The 23,348-nt window shown below is 42.2% G+C and overlaps 2 protein-coding genes across 5 annotated transcripts in view; one reads left to right on the top strand and one right to left on the bottom strand.

Moving 5' to 3' along the window:
* The window catches only part of cdhr2 (cadherin related family member 2), a 28,233-nt gene extending 23,220 nt beyond the window's left edge, over nucleotides 1-5,013 (bottom strand). Inside the window, exon 1 of one of the 2 annotated variants that reach the window (XM_034291925.1) lies at nucleotides 4,892-5,013. Coding sequence is in view for 1 of the 2 variants with exons in the window: in XM_010900181.4 (XP_010898483.2) it covers nucleotides 3,001-3,003 (3 nt within the window). In the remaining variant the exon portion in view is untranslated. Of the gene's footprint in view, nucleotides 1-3,000; nucleotides 3,130-4,891 lie in introns of those variants that run through there. The other variant, XM_010900181.4, reaches the window with a different exon arrangement.
* A 3,164-nt stretch (nucleotides 5,014-8,177) lies between these two features.
* On the top strand, nucleotides 8,178-21,099 carry rnf44 (ring finger protein 44). Of its 3 annotated transcripts, none has more exons than XM_010900194.5 (11): nucleotides 8,178-8,463; nucleotides 12,487-12,687; nucleotides 14,235-14,469; nucleotides 15,465-15,632; nucleotides 17,249-17,422; nucleotides 18,271-18,438; nucleotides 18,668-18,783; nucleotides 19,102-19,189; nucleotides 19,330-19,451; nucleotides 19,730-19,829; nucleotides 20,926-21,099. In XM_010900194.5, exons 2-11 carry the CDS (start codon nucleotides 12,581-12,583, stop codon nucleotides 20,986-20,988), a joined length of 1,341 nt encoding a protein of 446 aa, XP_010898496.1. In that variant the 5' UTR covers nucleotides 8,178-8,463; nucleotides 12,487-12,580; the 3' UTR covers nucleotides 20,989-21,099. The 3 variants fall into 3 exon arrangements, with proteins under 3 accessions (XP_010898496.1, XP_010898513.1, XP_010898505.1); XM_010900211.5 differs by having other exon boundaries at nucleotides 8,180-8,463; nucleotides 15,465-15,584; XM_010900203.5 differs by lacking the exon at nucleotides 8,178-8,463 and adding an exon at nucleotides 11,233-11,755.
* Nucleotides 21,100-23,348: the final 2,249 nt, after the last annotated feature.

Below are 23,348 nucleotides of genomic sequence, written 5' to 3'. Positions count from 1 at the left end.
TCGATCATTTCAACACTGGCATCCTACTATTTTACTACTATATTGAAATACTATTCTCATTACTTACTATTGTTTTTGTTAACCATTGTTAATAAAAAAAGAAAAAGTTTAATATCATTATTATTACTCCAAAGACATAAACGGGCACACAGAACCCTCATGTAACAGCCAACAACAACTCACAAGGAACACTAGGGCAGGAGGAACCTAAATAGGGACATAACGAGGGGCAAACTAGATACAGGTGAAAGCAATTACACTGACGCGACTAAACAGACCAAAGAAACAGAGAAACTAGAAGAGAACTACATAGAACATTGAAATGTAACAACCAGCACGCCAATTACTGCAAACTGGCTAATGCAGGTTTTTAAGATTTTAAGGCACGTTATGAGTGTTATATTAGTATTATTATTATTGTTATTATTATTAAACAAAACATTTTTATTTATCAATTGGTGGAAGCAGAAACTATATAATTGCATCCCCACCAAAACATATAATAGCGGCAGTTAACAAATAAGATATGATATCATAGACTGAATAGCGGTTATTAAAAATGAGTCTGTCCTTACTGGAGTCAATGTTTAACTAAAGACCAGAGAATCAGGTTGTTTTCTGTGCCAAAAACACAAATTTTCCATTCATAACTCAGTGCTGCTAAATCACTAACATAATACAATTCTATTCTACAGCTTCACATTGCATTTGTATATATATTTTAAAATCTCATTATCTGCAGCAGACACAGTCAGTGTTACTTGAAAGGAGAGTAACTAAAAATGCCTCTAAATTAGCAGTTACTCAATTGTTAATCACAGAAAAGCCTATATTTTCTACTTTCTGTAGAACACCATCTTTACAGAACACAATCCGTAAAAAACATGTGTGCAGACCATCTGAATAGACCACCATCTGGATAGACAATCTGGATAGACCACCATCTGTATAGACCATCTGGAAAGACCCCCATCTGTGTATACCACCATCTGAACAGACCATCTGTATAAACAGCCATCTATAAAGACCTGTACAGAGACCACATTCTGCATAGACCATCTTTATAGACCATCGGTATGGAATATCTGTATAGACAACCAGCTGCAAAGGCCATCATGTATGTAGAAATCCATATAGACCACAATCTGTATAGAAAATCGGTATAGATCACCGTCTGTAAAGAACATCTGTATTGACAGCCCTGAATAGACCATTTGTATAAACAACCATCTGTAAAGACCGTATGTATGGACCACCATATATCTAGACTACCATTTGAATAGACCATCTGTAGAGACCACCATCTGTATAAAGCAGTGGTTCCCAACTCCGGTCCTCGAGTACCCCCAACAACACACATTTTTATTGTAGCCCTGGACAAGCACACCCAATTCAACTCTATGAGTGCCTGATCATTAATTTACAAGTTGAATCAGTTGTGCTTGGTTGGGGCTACAATGAAAATATGTACTGTTGGGGGTACTTGAGGACCGGAGTTGGGAACCACTGGTATAAAGTGGGTAGATCATCACGTTGTACTAAGACTTTACCTTTGAAAAATTACAGCATTTCTTGATTGCTTGAGCACTTTCATTCATGCAAAATTCAAGTTTTAAAAACTGTTAACATGCAGATCCAAACAAAGAACACAGTTGGCCAGAAGGACAAAATCCCTAAGTAAAATGCACAAAGACACTCAAAACATTAAATACATGACACAAATGAAGTACTTGCATCAAATCATAAAACTTGCTATCTTGTGAAAAGTTATTCCAATCAATCATTACCCAATGGCCCAAAAACGATCAATATAGCCTGCCCTACAATGGTTAATCCTCTTTTAAATGTATGGGCCATTTGTTGACGCTGTAATTATAGTTTGTTCCATAATAGGCAAGTTAACTTATTACTATAGCATTAGATGGGCTGTTTTTTTCACTAAAGTTATTTCACAAAATATCAGAATATCATGAATATCCAGAAACCAAAGGCATATGGTTTGTGTCAACGGTGTGTCAGGGTGTGTGAATAAAGGAGCCAAACGCAGGGAGGTAGTTAATCTTCTTATTCGAAAAAATGGCACGCATACAACAAGAGCGCAAAAGCGTGCAATAGTCTTGCAATACAACACCAAACATAGAACAATACCACACAAAGACGCCCAGAAACAAGGGAATTAATATAGGCAACCTAATGAGGGAATGGACACCAGGTGTGTGCAATAACAAGACAGGACAGTGCCGTGGGAGGAGGAGCGGCGTGGCTAGAAGGCCGGCGATGACGCGCACCGAACACCACGTCGGGAGGGGTGGCGCGCGTCCTCCATGCGCGTCCTCGTTACAGTTTGTTTGTTTAACCCTTTTCTATTTTGTACTTCACAAATGCTGAATACAGAGAACAAAATACATCAAGCTAAAAAATCCATTAAAAAACAAAGCAATTTCTAAAATATATTTACACCTACAGCTCCGGGAAAAGATTTATGGCACCTATTTCTTTCCTTTCCAAAAAAGCTGAAAAGGAACGTGTTGAGTGAGGAACAGAAGCGTTCAATTTGCAGTGGTGTCTTAATTTCAACCCTTTTGTTCCTCACTCAAAACCTTCCTTTCTGACTTTTTTGCAAAGGAAAGAAAAAGGTTCAGTGGTCACTTCATTTTTTCTGGAGCTGTATATTGTACTCTATACAAAGTTTTATAGCATTTGCATTTTCCTACTGTCATTCTTGAATGTTCTTACTATTGATGCCATGTTTGATCTGCTGACAATGAAGTGGAACTGCTGTCCAGCCTCACTCTTTGTTTGACAAGATTTACCTCAACTGAGATGTGTTTCAAAAGAATTTGCTTTGCACTGACAGTGTATGTGAAAGCAATGAGAAAAAAAAACTAACTGATTCAGAAACAAAAAACACTGCAGTGCTCATCAGGTTAAAATGGAGATCAAGTTGAACGCATGTTTCATTAAAAGTATCTTAGAAATCGAGAAAAAGGTCAGGCTTACCATTTGACGTCCTTGGCTTTGTATGGACAGACTGACAGAGAGAGAGTGTGGAGGCAGATAAATGTCCCAGTGGGATGTGACAAGACTGGAATAGTCCGATGGAGACCTTTGGTTTCAGATATTGCTGCTGCTGGTGATACTCTCCTTCAGGCTGTAAACGTCAATAATTAACTCCCACTGACACAATACTGTCAGAGATGGACCCACCAGGATGAGCTGCCTGTCTGGATGTCGGTGTGCAGTGCGCACCCACCTGCCATTAGGATAATGTGTCACCAGACAATGGACAGACTATAGACTAATAACATTATGTTATAGGTAATTGTTTTCAGATTTTAGCCAAGATGTTCATACGATTAAGTAGAAAATATGTTCTTATAGCATGACAGGTTTTATTGGAGAGCAAATGTTGCTCTCGTTTACAAAACAGTTGTAAAACCAAGCACTGGTGTGTGCGCATGTCTGTCGTGGTGTGGTGTGGTGTGGTCTGTCGTGGTGTGGTGTGTTGTGGTGTGGTGTGGTGTGTTGTGTTGTGGTGTGGTGTGTTGTGGTGTGTTGTGGTGTGTTGTGTTGTGGTGTGGTGTGTTGTGGTGTGGTGTGTTGTGGTGTGGTCTGTCGTGGTGTGGTGTGGTGTGTTGTGGTGTGGTGTGGTCTGTCGTGGTGTGGTGTGGTGTGTTGTGGTGTGGTGTGGTGTGGTCTGTCGTGGTGTGTTGTGGTGTGTCGTGGTCTGTCGTGGTGTGGTGTGGTGTGGTCTGTCGTGGTGTGGTGTGGTGTGTTGTGGTGTGTTGTGTTGTGGTGTGGTGTGTTGTGTTGTGTTGTGGTGTGGTGTGTTGTGGTGTGGTGTGGTGTGGTCTGTCGTGGTGTGGTGTGGTGTGGTGTGGTGTGTTGTGGTGTGGTGTGGTCTGTCGTGGTGTGTTGTGGTGTGTTGTGGTGTGTCGTGGTCTGTCGTGGTGTGTTGTGGTGTGGTGTGGTGAGATTTTGCGTGTGGCGTTGTGTTGAACTACAGACCACCTATAGCCAGACCTGGCTCCAGGATGAAATGACAGATGGGGCTTTTTTTATTTATCAATGAGGGTACATATCTAATTTATATACTATTTGCATTGTTTATGGGGAAACATAAACACTGCCAACAACAGTCCAAATACAGACCACCTACAACCAACAACTGTCCAACTACAGACCACCTACAACCGTCAACTGTCCAACTACAGACAACCTACAGCCAACAACTGTCCAACTACAGACCACCTACAGCCAACAACTGTCCAACTACAGACCACCTACCTGTACTGCCAACTAGAGTTTAACTGCAGACCACCTACAGCCAACAACTGTCCAACTACAGACCACCTACAGCCAACAACTGTCCAACTACAGACCACCTACCTGTACTGCCAACTAGAGTTTAACTGCAGACCACCTACAGCCAACAACTGTCCAGCTACAGACCACCTACAGCCAACAACTGTCCAACTACAGACTCCCTACAGCCAACATTTGTCCAACTACAGACCACCTACAGCCAACATCTGTCCAACTACAGACCACCTACAGCCAACAACTTTCCAACTACAGACCACCTACAGCCAACAACTGTCCAACTACAGACCACCTACCTGTACAGCCAACTAGAGTTTAACTGCAAACCACCTACAGCCAGCTACAGATTGGAAGGCTACAGTGAAGCAACCTCACCGAATAGAAGAACATTTATAACCCAAATACTTTGGAATAATACAAGAAATACAACAATAGTAACGCAGTCAAATGACAGCGGTCACATCAGACCTCTGTTTTTCCGCACGGACACGGAAAGCGTCCACCCCTCTCCTATCCCCCTCCCTCCACATAGCGGTCGCCAGTGTAACGCGTTTTCTGGGTCCCTCACCAGAATTGGAGCAATGACAAGTCAGCAGGAGATCCGTCGAAACCCTGCGATGTTCTGCGGGGAGCGTCTTTCCTCCCTGCCGTAGTCATGGCATGGTATCTAACTTCATCAGCTTAACGTGAACTTGACCGTGATGCGTCCAGGACAGGGTCGAGGTGGACAAACATTCCACAGGAGCCTAATTCTGATGTGATGGCATTGCTGGCCGTGACCAGTGCCTGTTTCCCAAATGGCACCAAAATATCACCCTATTCCCTAAGGGACCCCATCAAAAGCGGTGTACATAATAGGGAATAGGATGCTATTTAGACTCCATTTCTCTCTCAGGCTGGTGAGAGTCATTAGACCCCTCCCATTATGTTGTGCTAATGGGCCACCGGCCGCTCTGCTTAATTACTGTGAGCTGGAATGGACACACAAAGGATCATCGTCCTCCACTGTCTACTTGCTTCACTACACAAGAACATCAAAACAATAGCCGGGCTGTTTCTAGTGCTGTTTCTCTTCTAGTGCAGCCGGACTGCAAAACAGCATAACAGCACATGCAAAACACTCTCAAAGCAAAGTCCATTCATTTACATTTACATGGTGGACTGCTAGTGGGAGAAAAGTGAAACTGAGAATACAGAAAAGCGTCACAAAGTTGGCACACATCTTATATAACTGGGGGGAGGGGGTTGAAATGTGAAATAATTTAACAATAAGCTGTTAATATAATGTCTTGTATACATGGATTTACTGTTGAAGTACGGTGACACTACTCACTAAAGTGGTGACTTTAATGTCTCAAATTGACAGTTGTCTATTGACACTAAATCCCACCACGGCCTGAAGTAATAGGGTGTGTTTTCACTGGGAGGCAAAAGAGTGGATGAAGAGCCCTGGAGAGAACATTCTCCGATTTTGGTTTGGTGTGTTTGCGTAGTTCAGAAAGCACAGTATAATTAAGACTAAAGCTCTATATGCAGAAGAAAACCCACTGAAAACAACGTATATGAATTGAAAATGAAATCTTTTTAAATGTGTTTTGCCAGTTCCTGGCATAGAGTTGACCTAGCCCAGTGTATTACTTCCTGGATAGATTCAATACTATCGCAATCGTCCAACCTAGCCATCAGGTGTTTATGACTGCGTTTACATAGATAACCTCTTCCCTCCATAGATAGCAGGTGATATATTCAGTGGTGAGATTAAGGCATTAGGGTGGCAAGGCAATGAAATACCACAGGTCCATGTAACATGAAACATACATTTCCAGAAGCAGTGGAGTCACACCAGATACCGTAGTGTAACAATGAATCTCAGGTTTAAAACGCTTTCATATTCAAGCACTCTGTACGTTGGCTTATACATACTATTCCTAGCTCATGTCAGATAATGTCATGCTGTTTGATTAATTAAAGCCCACCAGCCGTTGTCTGTGGAGACTGGCTGAAGCACACAGGTCTGGGATCGGGCTTAATGTGGTTTGTTTTGTTTTTATGGCCAGCAACAGAACACCAGTCTATTTGCCATCTAAACAGTCACGGGTCAGAGGTTGAGAAAGGAGGCAATATAACATCCATATCACAATGTCTGTGAGGAGGGAATATACTTCAGGTATATGTTATGCTGGAGAGAGGGGAGTGATAGAGAGTTAGGGACAAAAAAGAAACTATGAGAAAGGAAAAGAGACAAAGGGAGATAGATATAGAGGGAGATGATCATATGATCAGTCAGTGAGGTAATGAACAGTGTGGGATTTTGGATTGGGATGAAGAACTGAGGATGCATCACCTCTGTAGCTAGCTTACTTTTTGCTGTGGTTTCATCACAGGTAATTACAGTCTAGGAGTCCACAGGTCAGTATGACGGTGTGTCGTATTTGTTTCATTGTTTCCAATTAGACCTCACATTCCACTTCCTGGTATTTTCGTAGAACCACACAGTTTTTGATGATCAAAAGTCCAATGTTAGTGGATGGACTCACCAAACATACAACGAAATGCACACTGCAATGGTACCACACGTCCCCACATGAAACTCTACCACCATCTCATGACATTATTAAACCATTTGGCAGTCTCTGGCATTTACAGTCAATGAACGTGTCTTATTGGAACTATATACCTTGAACTGGGGGAGGAGGGTGGCTGAGTGGTCAACATAGTTGAACTGGTAGATTGAATGTTTCTGGATCAAATCTACACATTCTTAGCTTCCTTACCTGGTAAAAACCACTGTCCAAAACAAGGACAACCGAAGGGGTATACAGTTCAGTTCATACACCCTGAGAGTGGAAATTGCACCAGCATTTTGATACTGACATAGCCCAAAAAAACATGACTGTTGTTGCATTTCTTGTGGGGACATTTGAAAGCACCCTGTGGTGCAGAGGGATGAGGTTGCTTTTCCCCTTTCTGTGGAGAGTGGACCTCAGTTGGTAGAAAGTTAATTGTAATATTCATTTTATAATTATATATTTTGCTGATTATTTACATTTTCAGAGAATAAACACTACAGTTACAGTATGCTACAGGAATGATCCATATAACCGCATTGGGCTTATGCCTAATGGTTCAGAATTTAGGAGTCATTGTAATGTAATCGTTGTAAATCCCATTCTGGAAAGTTTTAGAATTAAATTGATTAAATTGTCATTTCATGATCAAGTGACCTGTTCATGGCTCCATTGAAAAACATATCACAATATACTCAAATGTGCATTAAGGCTGAATAGAACCAAATGTAACGAGCATGGATTTTGTAACATTTTATGGATATGGCATGTCCCCTTGATTCATTCACGTTTTTTGTGTTGACCTGGAGAATAAAGAGGTTTTATCAGATTCTCCACTAGAGGGTGTTACACTGCTTCATGCGTTTTCAACCAGGAAACTTACCCCTAGATCACCTGTGCTCCTCGGTCTGCCACCTAACTGTGTGAGCCCAGAGAGCTGAAGTCTATGCTTTAGATTCAGATAGATACGTTTGCAGGTCTCAGAGGCTAATTGTGGTTGATTGAAGTTGGATGTAGTTCAATATACTAATCGCGGTGAAGGGATATTGACCACTGTATATTACAGTCATGTTACTGGGATCCACGTACAAACAAGGGTTTACAATGTCAAAATCCCGTACATTACAGGTCACCTCCACATTTAAAGATGTTTTTGACAGCGGACACATGACATTGGGGATATTACTGTGCCACACTCACGTAGTCATTACGGTAAAGCGGGCGGGATGAAGTTGACCGCGCTCCCTCAACTGCGCCCAAATGGGGGTAGAAGGTTTACTGACAAAACCCAAAACAATTGTTAAGTGGCAGACTGCGGATCTAGAGTCATCGGGAGTCTACTATTTTGACAATTTTGCGGTGATTAATCTGAAATCCGGCGTAGGATGTTTATTTCAAGCGTTTGGGAAAACAATGTGTAATGTTTGTACCTTTCTTTAAAATAGTGGTGAAATCCACAGAATGTTCCACATAGGAACAGCTGACGATAATGCCGCACCGAAAATATGAACGAGATGTGAAGGATTACAAGGGGAAATATCACTGAATCAAATGCTTGCAAATTAACAATCAGGTAACGATTTGGGACTATTTATCAGCACGTTGTCTCGACTGTTTGGATATGTTTTCTGTGCCTGCTTGCGTGCTACCTAGCTAATTGGTTTGCAATTTTCCGGGGATGCGTTTGGCTACGACTCTCTTCAGCCTTCTTTCAGCCCCTCCTTGTTTTGTATTTCGCTAGGAGAGAGCTATGTAATGTTTACATTTGGCGCCAGGTGCATATGAAAAGGACTCTCCCTTCGCTATTACACACTCGAATAATCTTAGTTCCAGTAAAACATGACTAGAACCTCCCAGTAAGAATGCATTGGTCTCCTATCCCCTCAGTAATATGTCCGTCTGCAACATTGCAGTGTTTTTCTCTGCAGTGAAGTAGTCGAACAGCTAGGCCTGACGTGCAAATGCTGAGAATTAAAACATGATGTAATGGTTCCGGTCGAAATATGTAGTCTGAATCAATGCAGACCTCTTTTAAAGACACTATTCCTTATCTAGCCATTTAGCCCTGTCTATCGCTGTCTATCGCGTTGCAGGCCGGCTTTACTCACTTTATTCCACACCCATGGTCCTGTGCAAGGCCCAACACACTTTTTCAAATATTAGTTTCACTAGTCACGTTAGAACAAATCGTGTGACTTGTTCAGCAGGGGTCAGGTGTTGGAAATTTCAGACTGTATGCCGCAGGCCAGCCTGTGAACATGCCTGTCCAACATGTTGAATAAGGAGTATAGGTACTAGTCATGTCATTTCTGTATGCAACGTTTGTGAACGTTTTGCTAACGAACGTAGCCCCGGCCCCTCGCCAGTCAATTGGGCCCAGATTTGGCCCTCTCTGGAGTTGCAAATGTGATGCTGCTGTTACACAATTGCCCAACCTGCTGGAACACTTCATAGGGCCAAATAGGTTACTGTACAATTTGACATTCTATCACTTGTAATGAGGAAACATCCGAGAGATCCACATATCCTACAGTGCTATATACTTGGTGGAAAGAACAGTGTTTTTGTTGTCTGTCTTGCAGTGATTTAGGGTATTAGATGTTTAGGCCTATGCACAGTTTGTAGGCAAATATGCAGCCTAAGTTGTTAAATGATGTATGGGTGCCTTTGACACATTGTAGGGAGATCCCAATAATATGGACATTACATTTGTCCACAAAATCATAACTTCAATGTCTCAAAAAATGACATTTTGGATGTGTCTATAGCATTCTTGAAGGGAGTGTATACTGAAAAGCAGGTTTCTAGAATTTTCCAGTGAAGTAAAGCAAGAATATGTTAGTAATAGTCTAAGTTTGAATGTTATAGGGCCAGACAAGGATAGCCATTTCAAAGGAGCCCAATTGTTATGAATGTTGTACCCTTTTCAGACAAGCCTCAGAAGTACTTCTGTTATGGCATTTTGTATATCTGTTAGGGCATCGATGTACAGTACCCATACATCATTACTTTCATGTGCCTAAAATTCTTAGGCACCTGAAAGTAAAGCTAAGGCAATTTGTTTAGGTACCAATATACCTATGTATTTTACAAATGAACACTTTCTACCCAAATAAGTGTTCAGTTCAGCTTTTCAAGACTTTTGCACAGTACTGTATGTAAGGGCATCAATGTACATCTGTAAGGGTGCAATACAGCTTTTCAGATGCAGACACAAAACATTCTTTTGAGATGGTCCTGTAATGGTTTTGAACTGCCATTGTACCAGAATTGTTATAGTATGTAAAGCAATGTTTCATCTAACCCTAGAATCTCACGCTGTATAAGAGCAGCCTCCCTGTCTGCTGCCTCAGGGCAGGCCACTCTCTTAAAACATGTATATTATGGTTTATTTGACCATGACTTAACGAGATACTTAGTAATAAAAAAAGGCATCTTGTTACTCATTATACTCAACGGAATAAAAAACATAAAATCAGAAGCACACCAGTTTGCAACTTCTATAGTTGTCAGGGAAGAGTTGTGTTATAGACTGAATTTATTATTGATTACATTTATTTTCCAACAATCTACATAGAATACCCATTATAACAAATCTAAACAGGTTTTCTAAAATTGTAACCAATTTGTTGAAAAAAAAAGAAGCATCTCATGTACTGAAGTATTCAGACCCTTTTTATGACACTCCAAATTGAGACCTGACATCCTGTGTCCTTTGTTCATCACTGAGATTTCAGTAGATTAGAACTTGGTTGGATTGCACCTGTGGAAAATTTGATTGTCTATCATTTCAAAAGCACACACCTGTCTATGTACAGTCCCATACTTTACACTGAATGTCAGAGCAAAATTCAAGCCGTGAAGTCCAAGGATCACTCCCATACACCCCAGAGGTAGAATTGTGTTGAGGCGTAGATCTGTGGAAGATGATGAAGAAAAAAAAACAAAGAACTGCTGTAGCACAGAAAGTTCCCAAGAGCTCAGTGGGCTCCATTGTTTTGAAGTGGAAGAAGTTTGGAACCACTAAGACTTACTAAGTAAATAACCCTGACTGGGCCAGAAGAACTGGACTACCTTCCAGTCCTGTGTATCTTGGTTACTGTTATCTGGTACCTTTGTCCTGATGGCCGCCACTGTGTCCTATTTATCCTTGTGGCTATCACCCGGTCCCATTTATCCTGGCGGTGGCTACCATCCGGTACCCTATATCATGGTGGCTACCATCCTATATGCACCTAAGCAAAGTGATCTAGCACCATAACATGTTTGTGCATTTCTTAATTGTATGTATTTTGATTTTGGAATTTTATTTTGGGGGAATGTGAATGGTTTTATGGAGGGGGCTACAATGTATCAACAATTGTTGTTTTAGCACGGCTACTGTTTGTGATTGGTGTTTTTAAACACTTGCGCAGGGGAGAGAAGGTGTGGCTTCATCAAAACAATGCTGTCCTCCTAGGCACATACAATGACCACTCGCGCGAAGGAATGTTGGCAATTAAAATTATCGGAATGAATCGTTCTAAAAGAAGCAGTTATTATTCACTGGCATAAAAATAACTTTTTTTACGTAACCAATTTTTATTGAAATTTATGGACTATGCAAATAGTTATTAGGACATCCTGCTTGCCTTACAACAGCAGCGTAGCCAAGATTGCAAGTTGCTTTTGAACGAGCTAGTAGTGCAGCTAACGTAACGTTGTAAGTTAGCGGTCAGCTTCGATATCTGTCTTTTTGTAGCGACTTCATCTGTCAAACCTGAACGACGGAAGCTGGACTCCTGTTAGCTAAGCTAACGTTACATCTCATCTGTAAAATAACCTCAGTTGTTGCATCTCCCATCTACGGTGTTGAGACCCAAGAAGTAAGCTAACGGGTTACTTTAGCTAGCTAGCGTTCGCTAACTTGTTTTCACTTAATTAAATAATCATGTTTCTCTTATGCATGTACAGTACAGTACCTATTGATGATGGCGTATTATATTTGGAAAATATGATTGAAAAGCTTGATATTGTGTTGTGCATGTTTTGCAACAATCGTTTTAACTATCTGACAGTGCAGTGGAAGGCTATGTTTCTATAGCTATAACGGCTAACTATAGCTAGCTAATCCGCTGCGCTAGATCATTCTTTGCCCGTTAACTGGATGTAATGCCTTTGTACTTTTCCAAGCTAAACGCATTAGCACAAATTGATGAGGCATGCAATTTTAAATCAGATGGATAAGTTAAGCGTTTACTTGTTAGATGATTTATTGTTGCATGTCTGCTTTATTGATACGCGAGACACATCTGTTCACTCTTATATTGCTAGCTTACTCCTCGTCCTTTGTTGTTGCTTTGTTTCTTTCTGAGCACATGGCTTTCCTTGTTTTTGTTTCAGTTAGCTACAGCGCCCCCTGTTTACAGCTGGGTAATCGCAAATAGTCCAGTATTTTCACCTTGCAAATTTAAGTTGGATAAACCTTTTTTACAATATAATTTGCTACATATTAGATTATAATGACTATGTATGAATATATTTTATATAAATCTAAGTTTTGCTGAACTGGTTATCTGAGCATGGTTAGCTATTGGCGTTTTTATTTTCACTGCAGGCTACAGACAATCAGAGGCAAAAGACACAAGTGCCTCCTGCACCGCTGGTCCACTCTTCCGGAGTGTGACTTGTCGGACCCCACGACGTCACCAATGCGACCATGGGAAATAGCAGTGAATAGGCGGCCACCAGCAGCCCCCTTGAACCAGAGAAGGTTCTTAGGAGAGCCCTGCAACACCCCAGTGCACCTCAGGAGAAGGTGAGTACTGTCACTCCCATTGACCAGTGTGGGTGCCATCTTTAGCTGGAAAAGTATTAAAATATGTATGCAGTCACCACTCGTTGCTCTGGATAAGAGTGTCTGCAAAATCACTTAAATGTAAATGAGGATGCAGCCCTTCTGTTGAACAACTGCATAATCATGCCTTAATGATGGTCTGTCCGGAGTTTGCCAGAATGATGGAGTCTCCTACAATGCCAAGAAATCTTATTGTATTCAAGGGCCAACTTTTGAGCAACTTGTAGCAAATATTTACCTGGTCAAATAACGGGCAAAGTCCAAATTGGGTGGATTTTTAATGGCAGTTCTGTTACATTAATACAATTTTGTATTAATGTATGTTTTTTGGACATGCATTATGAGAAGGATATGAGATGATTTGTAGGGGTGATTCCTTGAGATTTTTGTCTTTGAATTTATTGGAAAAATGAAATCAAAATATCCCAGTTTTAAATATTTTATTAGAAGTCATGAGAATAAAATATGGTTATCAAGTAGTAAATGCAACACTCCATTATTTCAGTGTATTTGTTTTCATTTTTTGAATTTGAGTGTGACAGTTACATTTAACATAATGTTTCTCCAATCAATATAAAGGTGAATATGTTTCATTTCAATTATTTAATACATTTCTGTTGTGGAATCTTAAATTAAATTGAGGCTTCATAGACATTATCATAGCAACTTATTTGGTAGTGGAATAACATTTGTGAGAAATCGAGTAGTGATTGCAACCCTTAGTTTAAAATGTAGCAGAAAATTCAAGAATTCTTCTTGATTTGTTGGAACGTATCTGCTCAAATCTGTGTCCACTCGCAGGTGATTTCAGAAAAGCCAGAGGTGGAGAAAAAAGATCTATGTTTGTATCAGTCTTGCCAGCATCTTTGCTAATGGTTTGGTTTTTTTTACCCCAAAATTTGAAAATATGCTGGCAAATACCAGAAACTTGTGTGGTACAAACACGGACTAACTTCCAGATTTGTTATTGTCTGTGTTTTCTGGCACCATCTGTAACTGGAAAATGCCTTGTACTTCTTCCCACAAATCAAGAATGAAGACCAGTAGAGAGGTTTGCTGAAAAATTGTCTTAACCAACAACAGCCCTCCAGCCTTTGCATGAACCGTCCCATCTGTCAACAGCTACTGATTTATTTAATTTTAAACCAGGGGTGTTAAACACACCTGCCTCACAGTTTTGATTTCCAAAGAAAATTCAGACTACCCACAGGCCTGGTTTGACAGTCAAGGGGCCATACCTTTGACATATCTGTTTTAAATAGTTCTGGGTTCCTGTTCAGTGAAGGCGCGCTTGATGTTTTTCAGTGTGCTGCTTCATTAGTGCTTCAACACCCCATAAAAAAAAAACAAGTTGTATCCCGTCTTTCTTGAGTCCTTAGTGGCATTAAGGTCCCTTCTTATTTCCACCTACCTGTCACTAGTGATATTTCTAAATATAAAAAAAAACCCATGAGAACAGCCATCCATATCCTAAACCGAAGCTCACGTGTCGTTCACTACTGTTCCAGCCCGCCAGTGAGACGGCAGTGGGGAAGACGAGACCGACCAGTACTGCTGCACAACGGCCTGGTCCAGGATGAGAACTTCCACTACTCGCTCTTTTCCCAGCCGCAACAGCATCAGGTTCCTTTAGATGAGGCCAGACAGTACAGCCACACCAGCGCACCGCCACGCATGCTTCACCCCGCCGCGCACCCATCCCAGCATCAACACGGCCCCATCATGGTGGATCTACACGACCAGGTACGCGTGCTGTTGGAGTTATTTCCCCCCCTTCAGGGCCCTTTGGAGAGCAAGGGCCTCTTAGGATCTGGTCATAATGACCGTGGACGAGTTTGTTTCTTTAGCATTGTGCTCTGGGTGTGTGGAAATGGGGCTAAACGGGAAATCTGGACGTTAATCGGGTGTGCCCCCGGGGGTCATGTGGCGGGTCTCGGAGCCACAGGGATTGGGTTGTCCAACCGGGTTGCATTGTTTCGCTCCAGCCACTCCTTGTCTTAGGTTTGTCTCGTATGAACTCAATCGTAGCCGCTGGCCAGGGAACACATCACACACCTCTGTGTGTGCCGGCGTAAATAGCCTGGTTGAGTGAGCAGTACGATGAAATACAGAAGATGTTGGTGCTAAATCCTGCTTGGGTAGACTGATTTTGTGGAAATGCTTTTAGGCCTATATTGAGCAACAGATGTAGACTACTATGTTACATCATAGAAATCAGAGCTATTCTTATGTGAATGTGTTACAGGGTTTGGCCACTGGGTTTTATTTTATTTATTATTTATGCCACACATAAAATATATTAGCTACTGTCTAAAACTTAAACACCTTCTGTGTTCCCTGTCAATGTACTCTGGGAGATGCAAGTCCTTCTCACATTTCTCGTCAGAAGACTATACATTTTTCCAGTGGCAAAACAAATTGGAAGGAACATTGGATGTAGTCCAAGTACGCTTGTATGTATTTTATCTATGTTGGGATTAATTATGCTGTCATATATAAACAGAGGTATTGGAAATAGACATTGCTCATGATTCAGTCAAATTGCATTTTAAAATTCAGTTTTAGCTGACATCTGCTTCATTTACTGTTAATGCAATTGCTGCAAGCAGCCTAACATTTCATGTGGCCAGGTTTGCATGGTACACATGGCATTTATAACATACTGCTTTGTACCTTTTTTAAGTAGTAGTTGGTGGTTAACTTGCTGAAATACTGCTTTCTCTCTTTCCTTCTCAAAGATGCACCAGGGATCCGTTCCAATATCTTACACTGTTACCACGGTCACGACACATGGATTCCCCATCCACACCGGGCAGCCTCTCCCAGGGTGCAACAGTCAGCAGCTCCCAGCATGCTCGGTAATGTTCAGCGGACAGCTCTCTCTGCTCTGCTGCCTTCCTCCTCCTGTGAGTTTGAAAAGGAAGAGCTGGAATGTCAGTGACGTCCATGTAGCAACTTCATACCACTGTCAACACAGCTAGAACACCTCAAAACACCACATACCGCTGTCAACATACAGCTGGGACACCCCAAACACCCCACGCCGCTGTCAACGCACAGCTAGGACACCTCAAAACACCACATGATGTCGACACAGCTAGGACACCTCAAAACACCACATACCACTGTCAACATACAGCTAGGACACCTCAAAACACAACATACCACTGTCAACATACAGCTGGGACACCTCAAACACCCCATGCCGCTGTCAACGCACAGCTAGGACACCTCAAAACACCACATACCACTGTCAACATACAGCTGGGACACCTCAAAACACCACATGATGTCGACACAGCTAGGACACCTCAAAACACCACATGATGTCGACACAGCTAGGACACCTCAAAACACCACATGATGTCGACACAGCTAGGACACCTCAAAACACCCCATGCCGCTGTCAACGCACAGCTAGGACACCTCAAAACACCACATACCACTGTCAACATACAGCTGGGACACCTCAAAACACCACATGATGTCGACACAGCTAGGACACCTAAAAACACCACATGATGTCGACACAGCTAGGACACCTCAAAACACCACATGATGTCGACACAGCTGGACACCTCAAAACACCACATGATGTCGACACAGCTAGGACACCTCAAAACACCACATGATGTCGACACAGCTGGACACCTCAAAACACCACATGATGTCAAAACAGCTAGGACACCTCAAAACACCACACATCGCTGTCAACATACAGCTAGGACACCTCAAAACACCACACACCGCTGTCAACACACGGCTGGGACACCTCAAAATACCACATATCGCTGTCAACACACGGCTTCATCACCGGAAAACACCCCATACCACTGTCAGTAGACTGCTTCTAAACACTACATTACTCCAGTCATTTTACTAATAGACCATACCACTTCCAACATATCACTATCATTACCAACATGCCATCAGTTTTTCGTTAAAACTATGCAAAATAAGCCATTGACTTATGTGAATTGGTGCGTGTAGCACGTTCCATCAAACTGGCTAAATGATTGGCAGAGCCTCCATGTGACAAGTTAGATCAATGAAGATGGAAGGACAGGCTACAGCACCAGATATGCTTGTTATTTACTTTAGTCAACACCCCGCAACCAACACACCACTCGTCTGTGTAGCCATGGTAGAAACCCTACCATCACCCATTTAAAAAACCTTGACTGATTCTTCCACTAGCAGCACAATCCTTGCTAATACTTCACTGATATTACTTTGTTTCTCCTGTTGACATTCACTCTGTGCTCTCTGGGTTGTGTAGTTTAGATGGGCCATGTTATTTGACTGGTAATATCTATTGACTAATACAACTTTTGTATTTTTCTTTTTGCTTTGACTTTGGCTTTCCAGAGGCTTTCTTCAGATTGGCTCTGCCAGTCTCATTCCATGCAGTTAGCCATACCCAATTATATCCTTTTTTAATTATTGGTGGCTACTAATTATATTTCTTTGTAGTTGCTTTATTTTTAATTGTCTGTGCCTTTTCTCTCTCTCTCTCTTCCAGCTCATCCAGGCGTGTACAATGCAGCATTTGCCAGTGTCTTACCAAGCCTTCCCACCCCTAATCTCAAGTGAACATTTTCTAGTGCACCCTACCCCTCCTGTCCCCGCCCACCAGCCGCCTCACCTTACTCCTCTCAGCCAGTTCCTCCCGCTACAGAGGCAACACCCACGCATGGTGAGTACCTCTCACTGGCTGGGACCAATAACATGTAGTTGTATTCTGTGTTCTCCTCACGTGTTGTTGTGGTTTTGAATGTATTTGTGAATTTCACTGGTGGCATATGACTGCAGTTACTCGGGTGAGAATTGTTCTCAGCGATTTAATACGTTTTGAACAAAATAAAAAATAAAACATTTGGCTGGTAGTGCACTAGGGGCAGCAATTGCCTGTGACCACACACAATTATATTATTGTAGAAGGTCATGATAGGGTCAATTTGCAATTCTTTGTTTTTTCGATATAATTCAATATTGCCATACATGGCCATTTTGTTTTTCTCACGATAACCACACAAGGAAAAGCATAGCAAAAATCAACAAAATCGCATTATGCTGTCTTTTTTTTTTAATGAACTGATTTCACTTTAAACTGAAATTTGCACAGGTGGATACTATGTACATTGTTCATTGAATGCATGTTTAGCTATTTAGAAACCTTAGTTGTATGCACATTAGATACAGCTATTGAACAGCAGCCTATTTAGAAGACATTACACTATAATATCAAAACAAATTCATAGGCTATGTAATGTTTGCTAAGAAATCTGATAGATTGCTGCTCAATTTCGAAACCAGTCTTAGCCAAAACTTCACAGATCAGACATTTTCAGCTGCCCCTGAAAGGTTTCCATGGTAACGGAGACAACAGCTCTTGTGTCTGAGGGACAATTCCTTCCCCTACTCCTGCTAGCTCAAATCTGTAAAATTCTAATAAAAGCTGTGTTAAACTGAGGTGGAATGTCTTAACCACCCTCTGAATGTGCTGCTGTGTGTCTGTGTGTTTCTGTGACCTGTGCCCGCCAGCCTCTCCAGAGGGTAGAGAATGAAGTGGATCTCCGGGGGGACCAGCACCCATTAGGGACGTTCTCTTACCCTCCCTCCAGCCACCATCACCCACCAGCGATGCCTCCCTCTGTCCCCCTTCAGTATCTCCCTCAGGAGACACTGCACCAGGAAATGCCCTTCCCAGTGGTAAAGTCTAAAATAGGAGCTACACCAAACTAGTTGTTTAGTTACATGCGCATTGCCTGTAATCTATGAAAGACCTTAACAACATGACCTAATTAGTGGTAACAACAATGCTTCTTGCTAAGTAATGCTTTGTCTGTCTCCATTGTGATGTGCTGCCATTGCCAGCAAAAAAAGTCACTTTCAGTGAGAGGTTTGTCCACCATATTAAGTCTCCCCCTGTCCTGTCCAGCCATATCCTCACATGTTGCCACGGCGCGTCAGTGGCCAACGGTACCGGTTACAGCAGCCCCTGCCACCCCCTCCGCCCCCCCCTGCCTATTACCCTGGCTTCCTGCCGTACTTCCTGTGAGTATGAGATGCAGAACGAACTTAACTGTTTTATTTAGCCTTTATTCATATGGGTTTTCTAATTGAGATTAAATACATTTTTACAAGAGAGTCGTGTTCTAACCAAGATTATAGGCGAGGAAGGGAGAGCTATAGATTCTTTTCCAGCACTTAATAGCGAGTTGACCGTCACGCTCCTTTTCATGTGCCGATGTAGCTTTTGGTTTTTAAGCGGTGCGTAATGTTTGCCAGTTTGGTTATGCGTCCAGGTGTGTAAGTCCCTGTGGATGAGATGACCTCGTGACCACAGTGTTAACGTGCCGGTTGGCTCTGCAGGTCAATGCTTCCTGTGCCTCCTACAGCCGTGGGTCCAGCCATCAGCCTGGACCTGGACGTGGACGATGTGGAGATGGAGAACTATGAGGTAAGACAACCAGGTCATCAGTACTTTGGAAACACACCGTCTGTCTGTGTGTATTTATCCCTGGGCGGGGTGCGGGGGGTGGGGCTGCGTGTGTTTATTTGGTCCTTTATTTTGTGTAATATTGTGATATTGTCCTCCAGGCGTTACTGAACCTTGCTGAAAGGCTGGGTGAGGCAAAGCCACGCGGGCTAACCAAGGCAGACATTGAGCAGCTTCCATCCTACAGGTTCAACCTCGACAACCATCAGTCTGAACAAACGCTGTGAGATAAACCTCCTCTGCCTTTGTTGTATTCTGCCGGACATTCGGCCTACCCTTCTATGCCAAGGCTATTATTTTTCAGTCTGTAAACCTAGCCTGCCAGTTTGGTATAATGTGTTTTTCTCAGATTTGGCCTATCATGTCATACATGTGTACTCTGCAATTCAGCTTGTCCAGGTGGTAAATAATACATAAGCACAGAGCTAATGACTATATCATTATGTAAACCTCCAATATGCCAGAACGTGCTAATACTTTAATACTGTGTCTGTCTTGCAGGTGTGTTGTGTGTTTTAGTGACTTTGAGTGTAGGCAGCTACTTCGGGTATTACCCTGCAACCACGAGTTCCACGCTAAGTGTGTCGACAAATGGTTAAAGGTAAGCTCATGTCATCCATTGTGACCTCTTCCCCTCCGTCCCAAATGGCACCCTATTGCCTTCTTCAAAAGTTGTGCGTTACATAGGGAATCTGGTGTCATTTGGCACATAGACGTAACCTGAATTTCTTAGCATAACCTCAGCCAGTAGATGTGAAAGTAGTGCTAATGAGCCAGAACTTAGGGTATTGTGTACATATTAATTTTCCTATTTATCCATAGCCCCTCTTTCATGGCACCAAAAATATTGGGAGAATTGGCTTGACAGGTGTTTGTAGATAGTGAACTGTGTTCCGTCACATCGTTTGGGCAAGCACACGAGAGCTGCTAATGTCTAGTCTTGATTATAGGCTTCATGTTTGCCTTTGGAGTCTGCTATTGGTGTCTGTCAACATGAGGACCTAAGTGGTGTCAGTGAAAGTTAAAAGCCATTATGAGACAAAAAACTGGGAAAATGATTCCAAAACATAGCTAAAACCTTAACTTAATCAAAATAACATTATGGAACATCATTAAAAAGTAAAGCACTGGTGACTTTAAAAACTAGATGGTCAGGTTACAGTACCTAAAACAACATGCATAGTTCTGAAAAGGGTATTGTAGACCAATAAGATAAAGATTAAAGTGGAATAACAACAAATATCTAAGATTTGTCTAAGTTCATAAATCATTATATTTAAGTAATTGTTGGCTGTTTCTCTCTGACACGGACAGCAGGTTTGAGCTAGCGTAATCTGGTTGTATTGTTTTTCCCCCGATTAATGCGATTTGATAGAACTTGGTGAAATAACGATTATCTATGTGAAAAACAAATGTCAAAGTGAACACACAGAATCGGGGGAAACCCAATTGATTATGGTACCGTCCAAATACATTTTATACGGTGAATGTCATCCCCAATGTTGACCTCTAACAGCTCCATTGATGGCTCGTGCGCAAGCCAACATGCAATTATTGAGAATCTAGAATTTATCCTCATAATTGTTTGAGGTTAACTCCCCAAAAAGGGTAAAATGACATTTCTAACAAACGCCTCGGTGTTACAAATGTGCTGTGCTTACGATCCGTGCCCTGTGTTTCCTCTGTCGTCCTTTTAGACCAATCGCACTTGTCCAATCTGCCGTGCTGATGCATCGGAGGTCCACCGTGAGGTGGAGTGAGTGACGTCCCGGCTCAGAGCTCTTTGATTGGATAGCAGCACAATACTTAAAACCCACAGAGTCTGTCTGCCCCGGTGCCTGCCCCGGGGATGCCTGCCACCCACCTAACCCCCCCCCCCCCCCCCCCCCCAACCTCCCACCACCGTCATTCCTGCCCCAAGTCGACAACAAAAAGCAATCTAGGATTGTGTGTGTTAGTGTGTGTGTGGGGAGCTCCTCGCCTCAGTCGTACCTCTTACTGTGCTTCTGCTGTGTGCGGCTGATTCTCATGAAAAGCTACTGCCTAGTACAGCCACATGGCCAGACATTAGTTGTGTGTCCGTCCGTCTGGGATAGCCAGCAACCTCCGCTCCTCGGACTGCCCCGGTGTTGCAGATTCCAAAGATTTTTACCTACAATGTGTCGTTGTCGTTGGCTTTTACGTTTACAAGATTCTCTTTTTTTTTTTCGCGTTTTTTTTCTCTTGTCGTTTTGGTTAGTTGTTCGTGACGGCGTTGGAGTCCGTAACATGTCGTGCGTTTAGCAGACCAATAACAGGAATACTTCAGCGTCTTGTTCTAGAAGACCAGGCCGTTCCATTGGCTGGGAGGAGGAGCCTGACCATTATAGATGCATGTTTGTGTAGGTGACTGATGGGCAAAGTGGCCTATTAATAATGTATGTTTTGCAATAATGTATTGATGATTTCAATAGTTCTATCCCTTTTTGTCGTTTTCTTTTTAAATGGGCTAATGCTATTGTGAAAGTATGACTTGCTGTGGTTAAAATAAGCCTGAGGTTATGCACTCATCTGGCACTGAGAATGACGGACTAATGCGCCGATGCCCGCCCATCTGCTTCTCCACGCTACGAAAACTGAATGGACAGGTTGACCGGATAAGCGAGGAGATTATGCTGAGGAGTTGAACTTGTTCTGCCAAAAAGGAGGGTCCATAGATGAGCCCCAGAGATGAGGGAGAGTGGATGGGAGAGGACAGAGCACTGCCTCTCCCTGAAGTAATCTGCCCTTACTGGGGACCATAACCATCCACCTCACCAGAATTGGCCAACTGGATAAACCTGTCTGTGTGAGAGACCGCTGGATCTAGGGCAGCAGCACTAAACAGTTTGCATTGACTGTTTATTCAGACTAGCAATATTTTTAATCGAGCATCGCCACAACATTTAAAGGAAGAAGAAAAAATAAAACTAGCAAACTTAAAAAAAAAAAAAATGGAATGCTGGCTTACTCAGAGGGGGGACTCTGGGAGGGGGGGACCTTCACCAAGCTCGTCCCAGCACCACCCACACTGACTGCTGCTGGAGGGGCCTGCTGTCTGGAGCCCTTTTCAGAAAGCAATATGTGCAATGAGGGACGGTTTTAAAGTGGACATTTTTCTTCCTGTTTTTGGAAGAACCAGGCTTTTTATTTCTTTGTGAGCCAAATATTCAATATTATATATATATATATACATATATATATATACTCTTTCAAGATTTTAGATCTATCTGCCTTCTCAAGACCTTGACAAGCACAAACCTATTATTACTAATCAAAAAAAGTCCTTTGTCATTTCCCCTTGTTTTAAGAGTAGCCAGTTTTTAAATGGTGTTATTTATTGATTTTTATCTTAGTGAAAACGCATTGAAGGTCAGAGGTCAGCACTAACATGGTTTGTGTATGGTTAATGGTATGTGTTCAATTCTAATAGCAACTTAACTTAGTCAGGTCTTCTTTAGGCTGCGCTAACTAAACTAATGGTGTTATGAAACATAAAGCATTGTATGCATAGCTTCAGTGTGAAAGAATCGTCTTGTTTTGAAGACAGAAGAATGTTGTAAACGTCACGGGTGACACAAAGCGCTCCGGCACTGTCCCAGCCGCGACCACTGTACTTTGACAGTGAGGATGAGAACAGGAACAGGTTAAAGAAACAGAGATGAAGGAAGAAGTGTTGTTGGTAGTTATACACTATTGGACATCTTTAGGTCTGTGTTCGAAATGGCCCAGTTTTCTCTACATAGTGCCTTACTGTGACCAGGGCCTACTTAGGGAATAGTGTGCCATTTGGGACTCATTGCTCTCTGCTTATCTTTGTTCGGATATTCAAAACAATAGTTGTGGGGTATATATATTTTAAAAAAAAGTTAATGCAGGGGTTTTTCCTACATGTTATGTGAGTAGGGTGACTCTATTCCTATCTACCCCAATGAGCACTGATAGGCAGTAACTTTTAGGATGGACACTTGCTTTCTTGTGTAAAGGGACCTTGCCATGTTTTCTATAGCGAATGTGAGTCTCTTTGTGATGTGTGTGCCACCTTAAAGAAAAAAGCCATTTTAATGAGTTCTAAGTAAACCCACAGCTTTGAGAGTTAATC

The sequence above is a fragment of the Esox lucius genome, chromosome 4 (genome assembly GCF_011004845.1).
Source record: "Esox lucius isolate fEsoLuc1 chromosome 4, fEsoLuc1.pri, whole genome shotgun sequence".
Taxonomy (NCBI): domain Eukaryota; kingdom Metazoa; phylum Chordata; class Actinopteri; order Esociformes; family Esocidae; genus Esox; species Esox lucius.
The sequence above is the reverse complement of the archived record's forward strand: the minus strand, read 5'-3'. Positions and strand labels throughout refer to the sequence as shown.

What these genes read in the sequence shown, in the direction of transcription:
- rnf44 (XM_010900194.5), top strand. Translation starts at nt 12,581, where the DNA reads ATGCGACCATGGGAAATAGCAGTGAATAGGCGGCCACCAGCAGCCCCC. An exon ending in CCAGTGCACCTCAGGAGAAG is followed by an intron (nt 12,688 to 14,234) that starts GTGAGTACTGTC and finishes CTACTGTTCCAG; the next exon opens with CCCGCCAGTGAGACGGCAGT. An exon ending in AGAGGCAACACCCACGCATG is followed by an intron (nt 17,423 to 18,270) that starts GTGAGTACCTCT and finishes TGTGCCCGCCAG; the next exon opens with CCTCTCCAGAGGGTAGAGAA.